Below are 25,061 nucleotides of genomic sequence, written 5' to 3'. Positions count from 1 at the left end.
CAGTGCTTGATGCCCTGAAGAACCAAACAGCATCCAAAGAGACAAACCAACATCACCAGCTGGAAGACATAAAGACCAACAAAATAAAGAGGAGAGTGAAGTGGGGGGGATGTCTGGAAAATAAGTGTTTATTTATCATAAATACAGATCAGCTAGGTGTGCAGTTTATCCCAGACTCTCCAGAAAGCCACACAGTAGAAAGCTGCCTCCCAGTTACTTCCCTTTTTGCACAAGACCAGGATGAACTCACTTATCCAGCAGCTCAGTGATCTCTTCTGCCATGGGATTGCACTGACAAGTTCCACCAAGAGTGTCTGTGTCTGCCAAAGGCAGCAAGCTGTCTCCATGCCAGCAAACTGCTCCTGCCTGGTCACACCTGCAGGTTTCTTAACTAATTAATTGATTTTTCCAGTGCTTGTTCAGAGCACAAAGGTGAGCAGGGATTTTGTGGAGGGGGAGGGTATTCACAGACCTAACTGGGGATCTTGCTGCCAACATCTGTTTTGAGAAAGGCCATTTTTAGTAACAGTATGAAATGAGGCTCTTCAGGCTCAAGTCAGAAATTTTGGGCACATTATTTAAGCAACATCCTCTGGATTTTGTCCCCACTAAGAGCACTGCACTTTGAACAAGCTGATGATCTGATAATTACAGGTGACTCTTCCCCATGCAAGGAGGCTGGATGACCCCAGCACTGTCCCTGCCCTCTGCCCATGAACCTGTGCTGGACAGTGCCTGAGGCAAGATCAGCACAGAGTTCATCCTTCAGTCCTTGGGCTCAGCTCTTCTCCAGGATTCTGGTGAGGAGCTCGTTCAGCCGGTTCACCATGGGCCTGGGATCCTCATTCAGTCCTGCTGCAATCATGGCATTCTCATAAATCTGAAAAAGAGAAGGAAGCACTAAATAAGCACCAAAGCAACCTGCCTGAGGGAGGAAGGGAATGTCCCTCCCAGGACCTGCATGCTGAAACCAAGAATGTCTTCTAGGGCACCTGCTAGGAAAACATGGACCACAAGTCCCAGAAATGCCCAGGGGCCACAGAAGGCTGTGACTCCTGCCCACTGTAATGGTTCACCCTGTTCCCTGCCATGCCTGGTCTGCAAGCTGGTTCTGGGAAGGATGGTGCTGCTTCTGGAGAAGGTCTGCCTCTCACCTGGTCAAGCAACATCTGGGCCAGATCAGGCTGACTGTCCTTCAGCTCGCTGAGCTTCTTAATCAGAGCATGCCTGTAACAGAGAGATCAACACTGAAACTTGCTGATTTAGGACACAGTGAGAAATTTATTTCCAGAATGAGCAGCTAAGTCACAGTGGGTCACCAAAGTAAACTTCCTTGCTCCTGTTTTGGGGGCTTCTCTCTTCTCTCCTATCTGTCCCTACAACCCCCATGGTCCCCAGAGGGCTGCACAGTGCATGTGGGGCGCTCACAGATTAAGGCTCTGTGGCACTGACTGCACTTAATGGGGAGGACTCTGCTAAGTGGCAGCCTTACACTGCCTCCACATCTGAGAGGCTGCTGTGCCCCAGGCCTGGTGCTGCTGCTGTCCCTTACCCTGTGTTGATCTCCAGGGTGGGCTGCAGGAGCTGGGCTCGCTCCTCCTGGGTCTTGGCCAGCTGCTGCATGCGCAGGAAGTGGCGGGCAGCGCCCATCTCCAGCACGGTGATCATGGCAGGGTGCGTGTCCAGCCGCGTGGTCACCTGGGGCACAAGCACTTGTCAGGGCTGCCATGGCCAGTGCACCTCCAGAATGGAAAAAGGTCACCCAAGGATTGCAAGATCCCGATCCTGCCTTGCCCCAAATGATAGAGCCTGCAGTAAAATTGGCAGCCCTCAACAGGCAGCTACCGTTCAAGCAAACACTCTGAAAAGCTTTCACAAATCAAGCAGAAGCGAAGGATGACAAACCCTTGATGTCCTCAACTCAGCACTTCAGCAGAACAATGAGACATTGCAAAATGAGACTTCCAAAAGACTGCTGTCAATGTGGAAAGCCTGGACATGTGGGGAAAGTCTGAGGGCTTGGAGTCTCCTCAGCACAGATCCACACCAAGCCTCCACATGATTCATTCCCATCCCACAGGAGCTGCCTAAACCAGCAGGAAAGATGGGGGCCCAAATGGTCCCACAGTCCACAGGCAGTGGCTGCAGCTGGACCCAAAGCATTCCTTGCCAATACACCTTTCCACAAGCAAGAAAAGTCACCAGCCTGCTCTGGTAACCTGAGCATCAATTGCAATGGCTTTGCTCAACACACACTGAGATGTGCTTCTTCTGCTGCCACACTGACCATCAAATGACAAATGCCAACATTCACACACTTACACAGAGGAGGCACAGAAAAGAATGTCTTCCCACAGAGTCCAAAGAAAAATCTGTGGCAGCAGTTCCCCAACCACCAATCATCTTTTTTCCCTACATTGTTGCCTCTGTGGATCTCCTGTACTCAGTTACCAGACACAGAATACCCACCTTCACCCCAGTGACTCGGGAGCCTAAGGCATTCCTCATCCAGGCCATCAGATCCTCAGCCTCCTTCTCTGTCAGACGTTCTCCAGCTGCCAGGGAAAGAGGGCACATCTGAGTGTGCATCTATAGTGTGCAATGGACAATGAGCTGAGTTTCCACTCTTCCATTTATCATTTCTCTTGTGGGAGTGCAGCACCACTCAGCACACACCTACATATCCTCAGGGAGAGAGCAGGCTCATCCCTTGCCAGGGGCTGCCTGCCTCTGTCTGGGCACCAGATATATGCATGGGGTTGAAATAAAATCATGGCAACTCCACACATGACATTCCATTGAACTTTGATCATGTGAGATGAAACCAATCTGCGAAACTCTGAGCTGCTTCAGTCCATGAGAATGGGAGGGTGGGAGGCTCTTGCTCAGGAGCAGCAGGAGCAGGGGAGGAAGGTGTTCCCTCCCTGCTTGCTCAGGGCAGTGTGCAGCAGGAGGGGACAGGGGAGCCTCACGGTACCTGGGCGGCTCTCCTCAAACTTCTCCTCCTTATAGTGATCAACAACAATGTCTGTCTCCACAGAGATCAGCTTCTTCTTGTCAAACTCCCGGAGGTGCAAGAGAGTCAGCTCATCAAACTGCTCATAGCAGAACAGCACCTGTGCCAACAAAGGGATACAACACATTGTTTGGGGTGTAACAGCATTCCCTCCTTCCCAAGGCAGCTCTGTACCACACAGGAAACTCAAAGGTTCAACCCCACAGTGACTGCCACTCAGGGCCTGACATGAAAGCAAACCCTTGAGGGATTTGTTACCATGGGTGGCAGGTCTGCAGCTGAGCAAGTCCTGCTGCCCAGGGAAAGTGAGAGCCAGCAGTGACTCCAGCCCTGAGAGGTTCACCTGCCCACAGAGGACAACTATAACACAATTCCAGCCCTGCACAGCAGCTCCCAGCCTCCTGCTCTGGGGTCCAGCAAAGGTAGGAAACAGATATAAGAACCAAGTGTCTGTACAAGTACTAAATCACAGAGTATGCTGAGTTATAGGGGACCCATCAGGATCATTGTCCCAGCTCTCCCCTGTGCAGCACACCCCAGCAATCCCTGTGTCTGAGAGCATTGTCCAAATGCTTCTTGAACTCAGACAGGCTTGGTGCTGTGAGCACTTCCCTGGGGAGCCTGTCCCAGTGTCTAACATCTCTGGGTGAAAACTCTCTCCTGACACCCAACCTAAACCTCCCAGCTGAGCTCCAGCCATCCCCTTGGGTCATGAGAGTGGAGAGATGGACACCTGCCCCTCTGCTGGCCCTGGTGAGGATGCTGAAAACCACAATGAGGTCTCCCCTCAGTCTCCTTTCCTCCAGCTGAACGGACCAAGTGCCCCCAGCTGCTCCTCATATGGCCTCTCCTCCATGCCCTTCTCCACTCCCATGGCCCTCCTTTGACACTCTAAACAGCTGAATGGTTTTTGTTTAACGTTGTGGTCAAGAGTGTGTCACAGGTCCCTCCTGGCCTCATGCCACAGAGCAGAGGCAGAGGGGGCCAGGCAAAGGCACCGTGCTGGCAGGGCTCTATCACAGGCCTCAGTGCCCTGCTCAGCCCTGAGAGCCAGCCCTGACCACTGCTGCAGCAGCTCAGGGTGTTCCCCCAGCTGTGGCTGTTGGAATTAATACCAAGAGAGCCGGATGGAACCATGTCTGGGCTCATCTGGCCCTTGCTGCTTGACCAAAGGCGGCAGCTGTGGTGGTTTCACCTCAGAGACACCTTTGGCTGCCTGGATGCTGCAGCTGGGCACTTGGGACAAGTCCAGGCATGCAGGAGCTCAGGTTTCCCTTTGGTGGAGAAGCTTAAGGTGATGGTGAAGGAAAGGACTTGGGTTCTGCTGGATTCTGAAGGGTTTGGATCCAGAGCTTTATTCCAGCCCACAGGCCTCTGAATCCAGCAACAGCTCCAACAGAACTCCCTGACCCCGTGGTCACCGTGTCTTTTAACCCCGGGGAGAAGGGGAGGGAAGGGGGTAGGGATCCCACCAACCAGGTAAGGGGAGGAGTCCCAGGGGACAAATGACACCTGGATGGCCAATGTCCCCAGGGCTGAGAGGCATCTTTTGAACTCTGCCAATCACTGATGCCCTTCTGGAATGCTGGATTGAAAGACAGCACTAAAGGAGTGGCGACTGACGCCTGGGGAAGGACCGGGAAACTGAGGCAAGGTATGACATCACACTGCAACACGTGGCACCACTGCTCACCCACCTCCATGTCCTTCTTCTTCATGGCCTCGAAGTAGGGCGAGTGCTCGGCCAGGTGCCGGTTGGGGGCGCACAGGTAGTAGATGTTCCTGCTGCCGGCCTTCATGCGCGAGCCGTAGTCGCTCAGGCTGGTCAGCTGCCCCGCGGGCAGCGCCGACGACTCGAAACGCAGCAGCTTCGCTATGTCCTCCTGCAGAAACGTGCTCCTGTGAGAGCAGGCTCTGCGCCACTGAGCTCCACCCGACCCCTCCCAGCCCCAAGGATTCCTGTGCCTCTGGGCAGCCCTACAAAATGGCTCAGGGTATTCTGAATCCCTCCTTTCTTGCTCCAGATATTAAAGAGGCAGAAAAGTGATCTAGGGAGGATGTAGGTCAAGCTCTCCTGGAAATGGGAATTAGACAACAAGAGGGGAAGGCCCATCTTTACTGCCTGTGGTCAGTGACATTGCACCAGCGAGGGCTTGTGGCAGTGTTCACAGGGGTCTTAGGATGAGGGAAGAGATGAGGATCTGACTCCATGTTTCAGAAGGCTGATTTATTATTTTATGATATATATTATATTCAAACTATACTAAAAGAATAGAAGAAAGGATTTAACTAGAAAGCTAGCTAAGAATAGAAAAGGAAGGAATGAATGATAACAAAATCTTGTGTCTCGGACAGAGAGTCTGAGCCAGCTGACTGTGATTGGCCATTAATTAGAAACAACCACATGAGCCCAATCACAGATGCACCTGTTGCATTCCACAGCAGCAGATAATCATTGTTTACATTTTGTTCCTGAGGCCTCTCAGCTTCTCAGGAGAAAAAATCCTAAGGAAAGGATTTTTCATAAAATGTGTCTGTGACAAGGGCTGACAACAGCGTGGGTGCAGAGACTCTATGGAGTCTTAAAATAAATGGGAAGCAGCACCAGCCAGAAAGAGTGCAAGTTTAGGCACTAGAGAATCCCCAGGTCTTGGCAGACCCAGGAACACAAGTTATGGGCATGCAGGTTCCATGGGAAGTAGCAGTCTCCCTCATCCCAGCTCATGGTAATCTTTCCTATCAGCCTTCAGTGTTTCAAGACTCATGGTACCTTGACATCCTGCTCTGCTATCGTGACAATCCCCTCTCTCATGAACATCCCATACTCCTCAAAGAATTTGGCATATTTCTCAGGGTCCTTCTTGCTCTGGTCAATGAAGAACTTGATCAACCTCTTCTGCAAAACATCACGGAGCTTCCTGCAGGAGGAACAAGCCTTTTTAAAGACAGCTGCTAGAGCCAGACAAGACATTTTAGGTGAACATCTCTCTGTGCAGGGCTGCAGTGAGTCCACTGTCCCCTTTCCCTCATGGCTTTACATCTTTTCCTTGTATCTCAGTCCAGAGATACTCTTGCTTACCTGATCAGGGCACTCTCCTGCAGAAGCTCCCTGCTGAGATTCAGGGGTATATCCTCACTGTCCACAACACCTGGAACACAAAGCAACCCTTGAACAAGTGCCAGGCTCAGGAGGGCAGCCCCTGCCTCATCCCTGTGGAAGCCATTGTCCATAATCTGCCATTCCTGGTTGCACACACACCTCTCAGGAAGCGCAGCCACTTGGGCAGGATGTCTGCAGCTTTGGTTTGGATGAGGATTTTGCGGCTGTAGAGGGCAACGCTGGAGCCCATTTCCCTGCTGATGTCAAACATGGATGGCTTCTGCAGGAAAAGAGACAGGAGGTAACACCAGCGCTGTGCAAGGTGCTCACATCACACTGTGGTATTCCCCACAATGCTGAACCCAACAAGAGCTGAAATCTTGGCTCTCTTCCCTAGGGACCCATCCAAGCCATCCCCCTGTGTCCAAGTGAGGGAGCGACCACCTTTGTTGATTTTTCGCATCTGACTCCGTTTATTCACTCAATCAGTCACTTTTTATAACCGTGTTAATTAAGTTCATGCATATTGCAAAATCTGAGCTCCTGACAGGCTGTAGAGAAAGCTTCAGCTCCTCCTTTTGTTTACAATACCTGAAGTTAGTTTACTGAAACCAAGATCAGTGTTCCCACCATGATATGAAGAGTTCTCCAAACCTTCATATCTGTTCCCAGACTGGCCGTCTGTTCCCAGTAGCAGCCAAGGACAGAACGGCCTGAGAATCTTGTTGTTTATATAAAAGGTGGCTGAGAACCTAATTATTTACAGGATCAAGCCTGGGAAAGGCTGCTTCACAGCAGACTTCTATATTTCCCTCAGCTGAATACCTTCATGGCCTCTTTCTTTAAGCCATGCTTAAACCAGGCTCTCCACACCCCTGCTCCTCTCATGGCTCAGTATCCCAACCACCCTGCAGCACCCAGCCCACTGCAGAGACACCCCCCCCTGCAGCCACGTTTGCCTCCCTTCCCTGGGGATCTCTGCCCTTGTCCCCTCTCAGAGCAGCAGGGCAGAGGTGCCAGGGCAGGAACAGCACACGTACTTGCTCGGGCACGTAGAAGATGCTGCGGATGTTGAGGGGAGCGTCGGTTTTGTAGTGCAGGACGTAGCGGGGTTTGTCGTAGGCCTGCGCTATGAAGCGGTAAAACTCCTCGTGCTGCCACTCACCGATGTCCTTGGGCTCCAGCATCCACAGGGCCTGTGCAGGGGCAGGCAGAACAGCAGCTAAGGTGTTCTGCTGTGTTAGGGAAAGTGCTGCATTCTCAGGGGCTCACTTGTAGCTAACAGTTATCCCAGTTAGACCAGAGAAAGCCCAGCTCCATGCTGTGAGCATTCACAGGCTCATTGAGGAGAAACCCCACCAGGGAACCAACTGTGGCTCTGTTTGCAGTGAACTGATGCTGATGTGTGGAAAAGCACAAAGCCAAGATCCTGGATAAAGAAAAGGCATGAAATGGGAGCACAATGAGACTCAAGCTGTTGCTGTAACCCAAGGGAAAACAGACTTTCTGATAAGAAGATAAAAGTCCATGTCTCTATTAAGGGCATTTCACCCCTTGCTCTACTACTGCTCTTCTCCAGGGAGCCTGTTCTATTGATTGTCAGGCAGAGAGAGCAAACAGCTGTCTAAAGCTATTTCTGGTTTTGTAATTTAAGGGGCACAGCTAGAAAGCCTTTGGAACAGAAACACTATTATGCAGGAATCCAAATAAATAATCAGTGACTAATAACACCAATTACAGAACCTTAGAGAAATTCATGTGGTAAAATGTTTAAATACAGTCTTGAAAGTCTGTGCAGTCAGTGCCACATTCCAGGAAACAAAAAAGCCACACAAATGCTCTCTACCTGCTCTCTTAGGTGAGAAAGCTTTAAACAATCAGAAGAGGACATGCTGGAGGAAAATGATTCATAGATTTCTGTTTTAAAGATAATTAATTTCTCCCAAGTGATGCCTGCAATTGGGCCAAGAACATCTGAGTAAAATGGATCTGGCTGCAGTACAATGCCAGTGGTCAGAAAATGCCAGCATCAAGCTAGGAGCTGGGAATAAATCAGGCTGTGAGCTGCTGAAAAACCACAACCACTCCCTGGCAGTGGCTATTCCATGCAAAGGACAGAAGGAACTGCAGTGAGAGGTGTCAGCACACCAGCAATATGAGCAATCCCATCAGCACTAACACATCACATGGCTTGAACAGAATTAGCATCATAAAGCAATGAAATAATAATTCAGGACAAGGGAAGATAACAGATCTTGCTGATCTCCAAGACTTTCCCACAATAAATGCAAAGAAGTTGTTGCAGGTATGGCTTCAGCTGGATTGTCTCCTTTTGTTCTAATTAACTGATCACTTTAAGATCTGTGATATCCTGGACAATCCTCCCCTGATTTCCAGGGACAGCTTTGTGCTGTTTCCTGTCTCCAGAGGAGCATTACAGAGGTTCATCTCCATGAGTGCCCTGCCTGTGGCCTCCACCTCACCTGTAATGTGTTAATTCTTCTCCCATTGAGGTACAGGGGGAAGCTGATGAAGTTGCTGTATTTTGTCACCACCTCTGGAATGGAAAGAAGACACACAAGGGTCACCTTTGTGGAAACAACACAGCAGGAATTCCCTCAGGAACAGCAGGTGAAAGGAGGTGCAGGAGAGGAAAAAATCTGTAAATTCACCTCCCATCTGTGAGCCCCAAGAGACCCCAGGGGTAACAGCATTCCCTTCCTCTACTCACCCTTGACTCTGTCTTCATTTGCAAACTCTTTGCAGTCTTCTTTGAGGTGTATGATAATCTTAGTCCCAGCTCTGACCCCAGATGCTTCTGCAATCTCAAACATGCCTGAACTAGGATTAGAAACAAACACTGTGTCAGTTTGTGCCTCAGGTACACTCATGATAGCACAGAGAAACTGTTCAACTTAGAGCACACACAGCACTTCATGGCTGAGAGGAAAAGGCAAAAAATGCTCCTTGTGCCTCTGAGAAACCCCAAAAACCACCCCAGCCACCCCATGTGTCTGTTTTCCCCACAGAGACCCCAGACCCAGGAGACACTGCTCTGCAAAGACACCAGCTACTGAAAACCCAAACCAGTCTGGTGTCTCACTTTTCTCAAGAATTTAAAGAATGTAGTAAATTCTTTATTCTGAGGAAATTTTAAGGGGATGCTGCGCTTGTCACCCTCAGAAGCTCCAATTCCAACATGTCCAGCAGCACACAGCTTTGCCATCACAGATGTTTGCAACTTCACGCCAAAAGCAAAGGATGAGCACACAGGGAGATGTGCCTGCAGCCCCCAGTGCTGCACAAGCTCTGCTCTGTGGGTGCCCCAAGCCAAACCTCAGAGCAAGGAGGTTCAGTTGTCCCTGTGCTGTGGCCCCCTGAGCTGATTCCCTGCAGCAGGGATGAACAGGACAGGCAGGCACTGTGCCCACAGCATGGCTGCTCTGACAAACCAACCCTGCCCTTGCAGCTCCCACCCTGGCACATTTGGCCATGCTTTGTTACTGGGTATAACTAGAGCAGGACCTAAAGCACTCAGCCAGGTCCTGGGAGAACACACAAGCCCTGTCCTTGCAGAGCTGTCAGGCCATGCCTGGTCTGCACACAGCCCCCCATGCTGCCCCCTCTCTGCAGCCTCACCCATCAGAAGACCAGTGGTAGCCTGGGCTGCCTGGCTCTGCTGACTGTGAGAACACCTCCACTTTATCAGCCACCATGAAGGCTGAATAGAAACCCACTCCAAACTGGCCGATGATTTTACTGCTGGCTTCAGCCTGGCTCTGCAGAGCTTCCAGAAAAGCCTGCAGGAACAAAGGAGACACAAACCAGCACACAGTGACTTCAGGCATTGCTGGGGGTTGTGATCAATGCCCAGCTGGGCTCCTCAGGCACTGCAGCCTGGCAGGCCAGCACCCTCACCCCATGCTCTGAGGAAGGTTCCCAAGGAAAAGGGTTTCTCACAGGGACTGCACCTCTGGAGAAGGAGAGCAGTAAAAGGAAAACAAGTGAGAGCTCAATGAATCAGGAGCAGGAAACCTTAAAATGGTGCCTCCAGAGATGAAAACAAAAATCAGGTACACATGTACAAGACATGTACAACACCTTGCTGTGGGGACAGAGCTGCTGCTCCCCTGGACAGGGAGCAAATGCCAATGGGTGGGTGCCCCTCTGTAGGGATGGCTGGGCAGGAGGGTGTTTGGAGGGAGGGCAGTGGGTGCAGCAGTGCCACACACAGGGCCCAACAGCACTGCCTGGGCTCCCTGGGCCTCCCACAGCACACCAGGGACCATTGAAAGAAGGCTCCACAGGTTTCACCTCCCAAGAGGGGTGTCATTTCACAGCTGGGCTCAGGGCCAAGGGGCAAAACAGAATGAAAAATTACTGGGAGAACAAAAGTGGTTGCAACTGGAGAAGAGTTTTCTAAGGGAGGGGGAAGGGTCCTCATCCCAAGTTACCTTTGAGCCTGACCGAGCAATGGTACCAAGGTTAGAAATCAGCTCCTCCTGGGTCATGCCAATCCCTGTGTCCTGAAAAGAAACAGCAATTGCAGCTGAAACACCAGCAGGGAACCATTGCTCCAGAAACAGCACCCAAGCAACTTCTGCCTCCAACTCCCACTCTCTCCTTCCCCTCTGGTAGTAAATCCAACAGCAGACTTCCAGCTGTGACTCCATCTGCCCATGGCCAGGAACACAGAGGGCACAGAGCCCCAGGGGCAGCCACAGCTCCTCACAAACCACCAGAAAGCTCAGAGACTCTGGCCATTTCTCAAGGAAAGACAAAACCATGCCAGGACAGGCTGGATTCTACATCCTCCAAAAAGCACAGGATGGCAGTGCAGGAAAGAGATGTGAACCCAGGCATGGCCCCACAGTGCCAGATGTCCTGCACAGAGACACCCTCCATTCCTGAACTGCTCTGAGGGGGAGCTGAGGAGCAGAGAGAAGCAGCTTGTTTGCAACCTGCAGATGTGGAACACTGGGAATCAGCAGCAGAGCAGCAAATCCCTTAACTCTCAGGTAATGCAGCTCCTTCTCTGCAAGCCCTGTGCTCCATGGTGTGAGCATGAAGCTGTCAGTGTCCAGGAGAGCTGGGTATTGCATTCCCATGGGAACAGCAGCCAAAATACAATGCACCAGCTACACTTTGTGATGCTCTGCCCAAGCTCCTTGTCACCCCCAGGTCATTCCAGAATTGCACTGCTGCATGCAGATAAACATCTCCCTGCAGCTCACACATGTCAGGCAGCAGAGCCTGCAGCAGCACCACCCAGACAAGGCTGCAGTAAGTCTCAAACTGGCTGCAACTTCAATCTGCATGACACACCAAGGTAACAAAGGTAGCAGCAAACCTCAGCTAGAGATGGCCACCCTCTCACAAAAAAATCTTTCCCCTTCTGTTGTCCAGTGTGTTTTCAGACTTGCTCCACACACATTTTCCACAGGAGCAAAGGGCAGGCTACTGCCCTCCAGGATGCCACTCCCAAGAAAAAAGTGCCATTCCCCCTCCCAAATCCCAGCAGCTTCTCTACCCAACACAAGCATCCCAAGAACCCACTGTTACATGTTCTCTGAGCCACTCTCTGAGGTGAAAAGTGGCCAAGTGAGATGTGGTTCTCATTCCCATGAGGGATTCAGCTCTAACCTGTGAGCATGGTTATCACAGCTGACAGCAGCTGGCACATCCAGAGTGGGCACACACACCCCCAGTGCCTTACCAGGACTGGGATTTGGTGTGCAGGGTCAGCAACATCAGCTGCAACAGAGCTGGGAGCTGCTAGGTGGCTCAGAGGTGAGGAGCCAGAGTCACCTCTGCCACCCATGGAGCATTTACTGGGCTTGTTTCCACCCAAGTCAGTTAATGGCAGTATGGATTTCTTCATGCAGTGCTTAACTGCACTGAAGGACTGAACTGTTCAGCCTGTGAGGTGCCATGTGGGTAAGACATTTTCCTGCCCCCCACAAGTCAGGCACAGCAATTCCTTTCCTTTGGTTGAATCCAGTCAGGCCAGTCCTGGCTGAGAACAGGGATGATGCCCAGTACCATCTGAACAGTGAGAGATCAAAAGCCAAGGAAAACAAACAGCAGTATGGCAAAATCTCAGGAATCTGACATGGTCCCTTCCCCCAGGGAAGAAAAAGCCAGAAAGAACAGCTTTCAGCATCTGGTTCAGTTTTTCTTCATGCCAGACCCTGAACAGAACTCTGATCCACTTCTATTTATAGCACAGCATGTCATTCCCAAATTCCAGTGTGTTAAAAAAAAAAAATACATCCTTACCCCATTAATTTATTGGCTATTGAATTCCTAATGCCCCGCCAAACTCACTGCAGAATGCTTAATGACAGTTCCTGGAGACTGCTTTGATGAGGGTGAATCTCATGAACAAAGAAAGCAGAGCTCAAACAGCCAGGATGCTGACAGGGAGAGCAGAGAGTGCAGAGCCTGGCAAAGCAGACATTCCCTACTGCAGGAAAACACCTGGGTGGATTAGGATGAAGACACCCACCATCATTAGGATGAAGATTGAACCCACCCTTGCCATGTCCACATTTTCTGCAGCTCTCCTTTGGCTCCCTTCACCACATGGAGCTGCTCAGGGGAATGGGAATAAAGCAGCAGCAGAGGAGAGATGGGAGCTGAGCTCTGCAGAGCAGGAACTCTGCAATCATGGGAGGCAACTGAACCTGGCCCACACAAGTTCTGGCAGCTCCAGCTCCATGAAATCCAAGGAAGCAGCTGGTGGAATTCCTGCTGCCCTTCTCACACTGCTCTGTGCTGCACCAGCTGCTGCTTGGCACCAGGAACCACCATGGCATCACCCAACCTTCTACCCACCTCCAAACTCCTTCTGCCCACCACCATCAGCATTACAACTTCCCTTCCCCTGCACACAGCTCTAGCCCTCCCTGCAGCCTGCAAGAAAAGCTTTACCAGGCTGACCACAGCCACAGGAGAGCTATTTGGAACAGCACAAAGCAAATCGTACCTGGGGCTTCTCAAATTACAAATGTGAGGGATATGCTCAGAGTTCCATGTGCCAGGTGTTTCTCTACAGCTTGGAGAGACCAAGACACAGAGTTCAGTGCACTGGCCCTTCATTAGCTGACTGTTAATTACAGAAGACCTGCTGCTACCCCTCAGAAGCACCACCTCCTCACCTGGGTGAATTTCTCCTCTGGTACTTCTCAGGGTGCAGAGTAAAAATCCTCCCCAAACCATCCCTTATAAAAGACAACAAAGAGGCTGCAGACCTTCAGACTATGAAGGGCTGGTGGCTATAAGTGTTGAACTAAACTCAGTAACATTTACCCCAAAAAGACATCCGCTGAACTTTGTTTTTAGCACCTCTTTATGTGTGGAGACCTCCAAGGTACCTAAGCTGCCGCTGAGCTGCACCTTTGTGCCTTTGTGCCCTTTGTTCTAACCCCGTGGTGGGGGTGCTGGATGTTTGCAGAGACCTGCTGGGTAAGATTAGTTTAGCTTTGCTCATTACCTGAGCCCAATTTAAAGTTTTGCAGAGCTTCCTTACACCTAACAACCCCTTAAGCAGCCATTAACTGCTGCCTCTGCCATGAGTGCATTGCAAGGAATGCTCCAGGTTAGAGCTACCTGGCTGAACTATTGTGTCTTTCACTTTGCTTTGTTGCAAAACAAACACTTGACACTTTTTTTCAGTGTAAAACCTCAACAGGACATCAGAAGAACACTGGCTATATTATAAAGACATGCTGCTTTCACCAGTTGATAAGGTAATAAAATCCCAAAATGTCTGATTAGCAAATGTGCCCACTGTTATTTAAATATCTTGATTAAAGACTTCAAATTCATAAGATCAGGACAGCAGCTGCACTAGAGCAACATTCTGGTTTGGGATCATTAAAGCATCTGCAGCAGCAGCAACCAGCAGATGAAAAGCCAGAATAAAACAGATGCCTGTGAACACGAGGTAATCTTGGCCTAGGACATGGAAGGTGTCCAAAGCAGAACCTGAGCTTTCCTTTGCAAAACCACAGGCTCAGCCTCCACCCATGCAGGTCTAAATACCCACTGTCCAGAAGAGTACTGCCTTTCATCCACTTTGAATTTCCCAGTTTTATTCAGGATATGCTCTGATTCTGCCGTGAAGAGAACTAAAGGATTGTGCACTTCCTTCCTCGGGCCACGGGTTATTTGAGATGTGTTTATATTTCTGGGTCCTGGGCTGATTTGTTAAAGATGATGCAACCACTGGAAGCTGCAGCCCACCCCTGCAATCTGTGGCATGTTTCTGTAGGTTTAATTGCACCTAAGACTTGCTAAAGTACAGCCAGATTTACCCCTCTACCTCCACCTTCTTCCCCAAGCCCAAGTGGCACAGATGCTGCAGTGCAGCTCCCCCTCTGCTGCAGCCTGGTCCCACAGGGGAGGGGGACCTGCTCCCACCTGTCCCCAGCTTTGTGGGACACAGGGGTGCATCTGCACTGACCTGCTACAGCCCAAACATCCCAGTCCTGACTGGAGCCCAGTCCCTGTTCCAGGTTGTTTGTGAGGCAGGAGAGATCTGCTCTGTGATACAGGGAGCTGTTGCAGGGAGGAGTGGTGTTTGCAGTCATTTTAACTCCTCCCAACACAGCAAACTGGTGATTTTGTGGTTTCACAGACACTGATTTTGGATGACAGCACCGGAGAGATGAAAGCCCAACAAAGGGAACGGAGCAGCCCAAGCCCTGGCTGCTCCCCATGCTGGAACAGCAAGCACACTCCCTCCCCCAGCAGAAGCAGCCATCAGCTCTGTAAACATTTCAAACCATTTCCTCTAAACTGTCCTAGCCCTAAATTAAGCCTCAGCAAGGAGCAGGGCTGCAGCCCTGAGCTCACACATCACCACCAGAACAGCAGAACTGCACAGCTCCAACACCACCAAGTGCCTGTCACCTCCCTGTCACCTGGTGCAGGTGCTGAAGGTGAGCTCTGTGCTCACAGAGCCTTGGGGTCTGTAAGAGGCTCTCTGTTCCCACCTCAAAGGGTCCAAAATCACATTGGTAAAGCCTCAGCATGTGGAGCTGCAGAGCTCTGCAGAGCTGTTCTCACTGGAAACACACCCCTCACATTTTCAAATGGATTTTCTTAACCACTCTGACCTTGCAGGCTGTGGCTGCTACAGATGGAGCTGTCCTAGAAACATGAGGCAGTTTGCAAAGGGATGGAGGAAATGGTGGAATTTGCTAAAACAACAGGACTTTGGTGAAGGAAGGGAGGTGGTGGAACTCAGTAACACGTCCCTCTTAGCAGCTACCACACTGCAATGCTTAGGTGGAATATTCCTGCATGAGGACATCCATCAGAATTCTGAGTCTTGCTGTGCTTGTGCTGGAATTCAGTCCTGGCAGAGAACAAGAACTGCAGTCAGTGAACAGAGATGAGTGCAGTCCTACACCAGATCTACACAATCCCCCAGCAATGTGCCTGTAATGGCCACCACACCTTACAGACCTGCCTTTTCTCAGCCCAGTGAGACACAAAGAGATGCTAGAGGGCTTGGAAGAGGAGGGGAGAGATTCAGCAGATCCAGAGGCACAGAGCAGCATGAAGATCTGAGAAGGTTCCAGGGGTCAGAGTGAGACAATGGGACCTTTCTAGGAATAAAAAAGGGGTGGCCCTTGCCACAGGTATCTATGAGGGACCTGCTGCCTCTTTTTTGGTAGGTCCTAGTGGGTACAGAAACAAAATAGTGGCAAAGGGAAGATCCATCTCTGCCTCAACCACTGCAGCAAGCTTTCTTTCACCTTTGCATTCCTGAAAGGCAGAGAAATGTTCTGAATGATGCTTGCTCACAGCAATCATTGTATGCAGTTTGCTTCTTCAAGAAGTTATTTATAACCCCCTGACTGGAGGTAAGGAGCTTTTGGCACTCTGGAGAAGGCAAAGCTATTAAAGAGATTGGAGCAGCGTTGTTCTCACTGCTCCCCACAGCCCAGGACTGCTGCAGTTAAAAGCTTCCTAGTTAAGACTCATTTAATGGCATTAGAGAGGCACTGGCAGCCAGGCAGGAGGTTATGAAATCCCAATCCTTAACCCATCTAACGGGGATGGCATCACAGGCACCCTGCAAGGTGGGCAAGCAGCTCTCCAGCAACCTGCCAAACAAGGGGAGAGCTCCCACAGGGAGAGGGCAGGGGAGGGAACAATGTCTTGATGGAGTCAGATGCTTTGTGTCCACTACAGTCTCAAAAGGGAAAGATGAAAGGCAGGAATGACCCAGTGCCTGGGGCTAAGTGAGGGCTCCTCAAACAACTGGTGTTAACAGGAGTCAGAAATCTGCAACAGTGTGACAGGAATAGCAAAGCCCCTGCACCATGGTTTGAGAATCTCTGCTTGGTGATTGTGGTGCCCACTGACAAGCACCAACTTCCCCATGGCAACTGCAGCACTTGCTCTGCAGAGGAACAGAAATATAAAATAACTGTGCAGCCTCCAACAGCCCCCTCTGCTTCTGTCCCACATGAAAAATATCAGTGTGCTCTGTCTGTGCCACATCTCCCCTGGACCTGCCATGGTTCCTCAGGGCTGCCTCCTTCATCCTCCTCCTCTGCTCTCCCAGAATGTCCACAGCCACACTCATGGCTGACAGCTCCACAAGAAAATGACCAGTTTGCCTTCTCGACATTAGGAACTCTGCCAAGAAAACACCAAAACTGAGGCTCAGCCTCCCACCCTGGGCAAGAGCCACCAGCAAGATCAAAGTACAGAGAGAAGGCCCAGCCCCACACTGAGGCCCACAGGTGACTGCTCTTACAGACTGTCTCCCTCCCAGTCAGCATTTTGTCACCAGCAGGGACAACCAACACCTGGGCACAGGGGAGTGCTGTGCTACTGCCCAAATCCACAGTGCCAACTGTGCCTGAGGGCAGAACCTCAGCAGGAGCCGGACTCAGCCTGTCCTGCAGCAGGAAGAGAGAGAGGCAGGAATGGGAAGTTCTCACTACCCTGGCATTTATTTGCCCTCTCACACAGGGGAGACAGAAGGTCTGCAAGCAACCATGTAACACCTCAGACTTAAGGAGGTGCATGAAAACCTCCCCAAAGGTCAGGAGGAAACCAGATTCACAACTTAGCCACTAGTGAGAAACTCACACAGCCTGGGAAGTGCATTAGGCAGGGGTAGAGGGAGAAATGCCACTGGTACTTCCCAACAGGGAAAGAAGGAGAAAAGGGAGAAAAGCCACTGGTACTTCCCAACAGGGAAAGAAGGAGAAAAGGGAGAAAAGCCACTGGTACTTCCCAACAGGGAAAGAAGAGAAAGGGAGAAATGCCACTGGTACTTCCCAATAGGGAAAGAAGGAGAAAAGGGAGAAAAGCCACTGGTACTTCCCAATAGGGAAAGAAGGAGAAAAGGGAGAAAAGCCACTGGTACTTCCAACAGGGAAAGGAGGAGAAAAGGGAGAAAAGCCATTGGTACTTCCCAATAGGGAAAGAAGGAGAAAAGGGAGAAAAGCCACTGGTACTTCCCAACAGGGAAAGGAGGAGAAAAGGGAGAAATGCCACTGGTACTTCCCAATAGGGAGAGAAGGAGAAAAGGGAGAAATGCCACTGGTACTTCCCAACAGGGAAAGAAGGAGAAAAGGGAGAAAAGCCACTGGTACTTCCCAACAGGGAAAGAAGGAGCAGCAAATTTTCCTATGGCTACAAATGGGGAGCAGCCAGCATTGCTGGTTTCTCATCAAATCCTGAGGTTACAGCCTCATGAACCAGAGCTGAGGACAGAATACCTGGGCAGGCCTGGGGACTGTGCTGCTGCTGCTCAGCTTCCAGTGACTCCTCACAGGACACAGGGCAGTGGTGAGAGCAGCAGGGAATGACACCCTACCTGGATGGTGATGGTTCCCTTGGCAGGGTCAGTCTGCAGGTGGATCTCCAGCTCGGGCAAGGCTTTCCCCTCTGCCATCAGGCGGTGCCGCAGCTTCTCCAGCGCGTCGCTGCCGTTGGAGATCAGCTCCCGGATGAACACCTGGGGACAGACACAGCCTGAGCCTGCAGCCTGCCCTGCCCTCCCACAAACTGATCCCAGCTCCCCCATTATCTGCCAGGACAACACTTTGTCCAAACTCCATGTAGAGGCTCCTCCATGCAGAGGCTCAAGGCTCGGAGTCACTTGGCTATACCTACAAACTTTTTCAAGAAGACATTTTCAAAGTGTCTTAAAAAACATCATTCAAGAAAGTCTGACATGAAAGCTTAGGACTCACTGGGAACTGAAGTTATTCTCCCAGCTCAACCATTTTGGATGTATCCCTTGACAGAGATGGGGCTTTGCCAATAGAAAGTCTCCCAACAAGTTGAGGGTGCCTTACCTCTTTCTCTGAGTACAGGGAACGGGCAACAATGTCCAGCAGTTTCTTTGTTTCAGCCTGGAACTCATGTTTAGAGGCTGCACCTGGAATAAAGGGAGGGTTGGGGTTGTTCAGCTTGGAGAAAAGAAAGTTCAGGAAGCACTTAGAGCCCCTTCCAGTGCCTAAAGGGCTCCAGGAGAGCTGGAGAGGGACTTGGGACAAGGGCCTGAAGTGACAGGACACAGGGAATGGCTTCCACTGCCAGAGGGCAGGGTTAGATGGGATGTTGGGAAGAAATTCTTCCCTGTGAAGGTGCTGAGGTGCACAGGGTGCCCAGAGCAGCTGTGGCTGCCCCTGGATCCCTGGCAGTGCCCAAGGCCAGGCTGGATGAACACATCTGTACAGCCACCCCTGCAGGCAGGGAGCTGTGCCCAGGAAGAGAAACCTCCTCAGAAAAAAATAAAACTACAAAACCTCTCAGCTGAAAGACCTTGGCCTTTTAAAAATAGCAAGAGGCATTAGAGAACTCCTTCCTCCTGCAAGAGGCATTAGAAAACTGTGGGAAAACACAAGGAAAAGCTACAACTCCCACATGACCTGTGCCATGCCTTGCTGGTGAGGATGTACAGCCCCCAGGGATGGGGTGAAGCTGGAGTGTGGGCAGCACACCAACCCCACCAGGGACTTCAGCCTGGCAGTCTCAAAAGTACCTCCAGGAAAGCACAGGCACAGAGTTCAGAGGTTATTTCTGTGCTGGAATAACTCATTGCTCAGCCTGCTTTAGAGCAGCTGTCCCTGAAGCTGTGCAAAGCAATTCATTCTGGCTAAAGGGCTGACACCAGGACTCCCATCACACCTCCATGATGTACAGCAATGACCTGGGCAGGCACAGCTTGCTTCTGGGACAGAAAAGTCTTTTCAGCCAATTCCAGTGCTTGTGGAGCCTCCACACACACACACCTGCCCATCACCTGCCTGGCTGTGCCATGGGTGCAGTCCTGATGTCCCTGTTCCTCAGTAAAGGCCATGCTGACCTCCACCCCCAGGGTTTGGGAGGTGATGGTGCCACACAGATGGAAAGGATGTGGTGAGCAGCACCTGCACTTCCTCCAGAGGCAGCAGCACTGCTGAGCAGGGCTCACCTGCCCCACACCTTGGCCCAGGAGCACCCCAAGAGCATCCCCACATGTGCCAGACCCACCTTTCACGCTCTCTGTGCTGCTGATGATGGTGTGCAGGGGCTCCTCCTCCTTGCTCTCTGCTGTCTGTGTGCTGTACATCCTGACAGCAGCAATGCTGGAGGCAGGAACATGGTGCTGGAGGCTCCAGCGGTGGAGAATTTGTCTTTGCAGACATGCTGCTCCTTTTGCTAAAGACACAAATGAAGATATTTCAATACACAAGTCCAGCACCAACAGGAGCACTCCCCAGAGGTCCCACCTAGGTAATGCCATGGGAGTTACACTGAACAGCTCCCTCACCATCCAACTCCCACCATTCCCCTCCAGAACTGCCTTTGCTACATAAAAAGGGCAAGCTGCTACTTTGGCTCTTCTGAATTAAGATTTTATCCAGAAGATGACAATTAGCAGCTTTCCCACTGAATTAACCAGGAAGAGGCAGTCTGCAGCTTTCACTGCTGTTTCCTCTCACATCACCGCCTGTGAAAATATAAATTGGCAATAAATATTTGGCCTTTGACTGTCCAAGCACAGGGATTACACCCCACAACAAAGCTGGGTCCAGGACAAGCAGCACATGCAGCAGCTGCAAGGCCACCAGTCCCAAAATCAGTGGGGAAAATGAGACCAGTGAGGAAATGGCACAACCCCCTTAAGGTCAGGGATTCCCAATTCTCCTCCTTTATTATGCCCAGGTGAACCCAACAGTTTCCTCTCTTTTGGGGGATGAATCAAACCAAACCTGGTCACAAAAAGACCATTGCAGCACCACAGACCTCTGACCAAAGCCTGTTCCTTGGAGTGATTCCTGAACTGCTGGGAGAATGCCAGAGCAGGATCCCAGAGGGTGAGGACCTGACCCTGCAGGGGAAGGCAGCACCTTGGCCAATGAACATAAATGAACATCCAGCAGGCTGGATGGTCTGGGCAGCACAGGAGGGGCCAGGACAGCCTGGGCAGAGCCAGGAGAACGTGGATAAGCAGCACAAGTGGCTGGAAGCAGTGACAAGCTCAGGTTTTTCTTCCAGCTCACTCTGTGCCTGTTGGCTGTTTCATCCAGCAAGGGAAGGAGGCAAACCCTGCACCTGACATTCTCAAGGGGTCCCTCCTTCAGATGACTGGGGACAAAACAGCCAAACACCAAACCCCATCAGTATGGTGGGAGTCCCAAAGCACAACTGTGACCTCCCTGGACACAGCTCCCAAGGCCATCCCTGCCCTCCAGGCCAGCTGAGGGAGCTCAGTCCCTCCTGAGCCTTCCTCCACCTTGCCACAGCCCTCGAGTGAACTCTGCATGGCAGCCTCTTCACCAACATCCCTCATCCTCAGGCTCACTTCACAAGTGCTCTGCAAACCTCCTGCCCCCCACAGCAGGTCCTACAGTCAGGCCTTGCTGCTCCCCACCATCATGCTGGGCTCTCACCTGCTCCAGAGCAGGTGAACATGAAGCCCTGAGCTTTAACAGCACTTCTGTCTCCTGCACCTCATCCTCAAGAGCTGACAGAGGAGGCTGTCAGTCCTCATTCTTCCTCCTCCTCCTCCTCACAGAAAGCTTTGAATCAAGATCCACTTCTCCAGCCAGAAGCCTGAATGACTCCCCAGTCATTCTGCCCTTAAAGAAAAGGGCCCACAAATAGTTCTAAATGCATCTGAACACCTCCCACACACATTACTGTGCTCTGCGTCACAAACAGCTCTGCTGCATTATCACAGGACACCTTCTGCACCTCCCATTCCTCTGCCTGGATTCCTGGGAAGTGGCACACAGCCCTGGCTGAGGTGGGGAGCAGAGAGCACTCACTGTCCAGCCCCTCAGCTCAGAGGGGAAGGGCCTGCAGCTCAGGCTTTATATCTGTTTTATACTCATTTTATGCTGGGTGCTGTAGGATACTGCACTGTATGTAAGCACACACACAGACACACACACCCCTCCCAAACAGCAGAAATAAAAGAGAGAATTTTGCTCCTTCTCTGACTCCAGGATCCAAAAAAGACACAGAGCAGCAGCAGCTTAAAACCTTAAGTTCATGTCTATCATCAGATGTCCAGGCAGTAAAACCCCAGAGCCCACACAGGTCACCCCCAGCCCATGAACACCAGCTCTAGAAACTACAGCTGCTTATACTTTTATTTCTGGCTATTTATAATTGTTGATGTATTCACATTTTTTGCCTCCCTACCTCCAAAGCACAATAATAAATCACTAGCCATCAATTCAGAAGTTACTGTCAGATTTGTGCAATGTTTGGTTTTATCATCCTTAATTAGCAGCCTGTCCCCTGGCAGGGAGACACAGCTCATTAAATACAAACTGCAGCACCTTCAGCCCATTTCCCTCTTGAGAGTCCTTGCCTGGAGCAAGGGAGCAGAAAAGGCTCCTGGCTATTCTGGGTTGCTATAAAACCACAATTATCAGCACACAAGAGCTATTGAGAAGCACCTGCTGAGGTAACAGGGAATGTGCTAGTCATAACGAGCCTCAGAAAGAAATTCCTAAGCCCAGGTGACAAAGAAGGAATGGCTCTTGCCCCAGATATGCACTGTGATGTGTTGGGGCAAATCAGGGCTTTTGATAGTGAGTTAGTCAAATGTGGAGCTTTAGCACAGCCCACACCCCTTCCTGTTCCCCTCACTGCACTGTGAGGGTGGAGAAACCCCCACTGCACCCCAAATTCCACCTCTCTGTGATCCCCAGCCACAGACCTGCCTCACACACTCACAGCAAAGCCCTCAGGGGCTCCTTTCAATCCAGAGCCCTCAGTGATCCCCCAGGAACACAGCCCAGCCTCTCCTGGAAAAGCCCTGCAGTGAGCAGAGCCCAGCAGCAGGCAGAGATCCATGGTGGGAAACCCTGCACAAAGCAGTTTGTGGCTCAAAACAAAAGAGAAGAATTTGGGTCAGCAGGAGCCCGGGGAAGATAATGCAGGAAAAGCTGCAGCAATTAAACACTCCCAGCTGAGATCTCCTCACACAAAAGGGCTCCAGAGCTGGGCACCAGATCCCTGAGAGTGTGGGGAGAAGAGAATTCCCTGCCTGACCCACTCACACCAACACAGCTCCCAACAAGCTCTGCACCAGCTCCAGCCTCTGAATTGAAGCAAACACTGCAGCTCTGCCCGGTGAGGGGAGGGAGGGCTGTGCCTGCAGCCAGGACAGCCCAAAGGAGAACCCTGCCTCTCCCTCTTATCCCCACCCCACTCAGCCTCTGCTCACTGCTTCTCCCCTGAGGGCTGAATGACAGCTTAAGGGATAGAACTCAGCTCTGCTGCAGGGTCTGACCCACCAGGGGCAGCAGCTTTGATTCCAGACATGGATGCTAACAAGGCTCTGGGGATTTCTGCGGAGGAAGAGCTGGATTGCCCAGAAACACCCAAGTGGCACTCTGTGACACAATAAACCTGACAACCCGACCCTGAAAGTGACCCTATTTGTTACACAATTTCCCCTGTCACGTTTTCTCTTCATAACCTGCAGGGAAATCACAGACCACAGCAACAACACGCAGATCTGTCACTTAGGGGCCACACAAGATAAGGGAACACAGCACGGGCTGCTGACAGGCAGGAGGACACTGCTCACCATGCTTTGGTTAATGGCAGCTCACAGACACATTTATAGTGCATGAGGGCCTTGATAAGGGAGCACATCCCATAACTGAGGCCTCAGGGTTTGGGTTTTCTTAGCACTCACTCCTGTCAGCTGTCTCAGGTGAAACTCCAAGTGCGCCCCTGGCAAACACAAACCCTTCAGGCTCATCTGGAAAGTCCCCTGGTACTGATATGGCCAGAGAACAGCAACGCTGCTGCTGCCTTCTACTCTCATGCAGGTGCTTCTCTCTCTGCCTTCTACTCTCCTGCAGGTGCTGGGCTGTGCTCCCTGTGTGAGCAGGGACGTGCACCAGGACATAACACCCGATGTGAATGTGCTGTACAGCCTGTATGAGCCAGCAGGTACCTCTGGATGTCCTGCACACCCTAGAAAGGTCAGGAGATGAACTGGGAGTGCTGTACGAACCAGGACATAAACAGGGATATATTACACACCCCTTATCGAGCCAGGGCATGAACCTCACCGTGCCACACGACTGGAGCATGCTGTACACCCCGTATGAGGCAGGACAGGACATGGCCCTGGAGCCGCTGCCGGCCCTGAGCTCGCTCCCTGCCCCGCACCAGCCCGCGCTATTCCCTGCACAGCCCCAGGAGAACTCGTCCCTCCCCGGGAAGGAGCGCTGGGCGCTCTCGGCTCAGCTCGCCGGGCGCTGTGCGCGCTGCCGGGCCCGCGGCAGCAGCAGCCGAGAGCGACCGGGCGCTGCCTGCGGGACGCGGACCCTCCGCACCTCCAGAGGACGCGCAAGGCCGAGCGCAACTCCGGGCAGGCGCGCCCGTCCGGGCCGAGCCATGGAGGTCCGGCCGCCCCCTCAGCGCGGGGCCCGCGCCCCTCACGCCGCCCGTCCCCCCCTCACCTGCGGGCGGGCGCAGCCGGGGCGCGGTCCCGGAGCGCCGCAGGGCCGCGAGCAGACACCGCCCGCCCCGCGCCGCCGCCATGCCCGCGCTGCCCTCCCGCCGCGCCACCTGATGACGTCACGGGGCGGGGGCGCGCCCAGTCCCCCGCGCGCGGGCTGCGCTTGACGCGCGCCCGGTGACGTCAGGCGGCCTCTCAGCCCGCGCGCGCTGCTTCCCTCAGGGCGGGCTCCCCACGGGTCCCCTCACGGCCCGAGCGAGCTCTACAGGGGCACCGGGGCTCGGTCCCCTCACGGCCCGAGCGAGCTCTACAGGGGGCACCGTGCCTCGGTCCCTCACGGCTCGGGCCGAGTCCCCTCGCGGCACGGGCTCCGTCCCCTCAGGGTCCCGCCTGGGTGCCCTCACGGGGGTTCTCTTCCAGGGCTCTGCCTCAAGCCCAGGATGCCGTTGCCAAACCCCTCCTGTTGTGATTGTTAAAATCCCGTTCGTGTTTCTGAGGACTTGTTAGGAAAGGAGTCAGACACAGGTTACAAACGCGCCCTGCTCTCCCTGTAGGACATCCCTTGGGGACGAGCTGCGGTAGGAGCCCAGCAGTCACAGCCTGCAGAGCTCGGGGCACCGTGGCTCCCCTTGTTTCCCTACAGAAGGGGCTGAGGGCCGAGGAGAGGCTGTGCCGGGCTGGGAGCAGCCCTCAGGAAGCCCCTGCGTGCCACACCTTTGCCGGGCACCATGTTCGACTCTAGGCCAATTGATTAACATCCCATTTTTCCATTTGTCTCAAACTCCTCCACGGGCCTGTTTTAGTGTACATCATCGAGATCTAAGGGGCTGAGGTACTGGACAAAGGCTTTGGATGGGATGTGGGTGAGCGAGGAAATGAACCACTCTGGCGAGAGCTGAATTTGAAACGTGTGTGAGAGCAGAGCCTGGCCTCGATGAACACCACAGCCAAAAATAAAAGAAGGAGCAGGTCTCTTTCGGTGAGCACTA

At 52.1% G+C, this 25,061-nt stretch overlaps 1 protein-coding gene across 1 annotated transcript; it reads right to left on the bottom strand.

The window, feature by feature from the left end:
• Positions 1–101: 101 nt before the first annotated feature.
• On the bottom strand, positions 102–24,209 carry TRAP1 (TNF receptor associated protein 1). Its single transcript, XM_064725988.1, has 18 exons — positions 24,074–24,209; positions 19,629–19,796; positions 18,449–18,531; positions 17,965–18,105; positions 10,571–10,642; positions 9,756–9,916; positions 8,848–8,957; positions 8,600–8,673; positions 7,157–7,312; positions 6,276–6,396; positions 6,096–6,165; positions 5,787–5,934; positions 4,714–4,899; positions 2,978–3,116; positions 2,470–2,555; positions 1,553–1,698; positions 1,155–1,227; positions 102–880 (listed from the first exon to the last, which is right to left on the bottom strand). Exons 1-18 carry the CDS (start codon positions 24,153–24,155, stop codon positions 779–781), a joined length of 2,118 nt encoding a protein of 705 aa, XP_064582058.1. The 5' UTR covers positions 24,156–24,209; the 3' UTR covers positions 102–778.
• Between the last annotated feature and the right edge of the window lie 852 nt (positions 24,210–25,061).

The sequence above is a fragment of the Zonotrichia leucophrys genome, chromosome 14 (assembly GCF_028769735.1).
Source record: "Zonotrichia leucophrys gambelii isolate GWCS_2022_RI chromosome 14, RI_Zleu_2.0, whole genome shotgun sequence".
Taxonomy (NCBI): domain Eukaryota; kingdom Metazoa; phylum Chordata; class Aves; order Passeriformes; family Passerellidae; genus Zonotrichia; species Zonotrichia leucophrys.
Note: the sequence above shows the minus strand (reverse complement) of the source record. Positions and strands in the feature narration are given on the sequence as shown.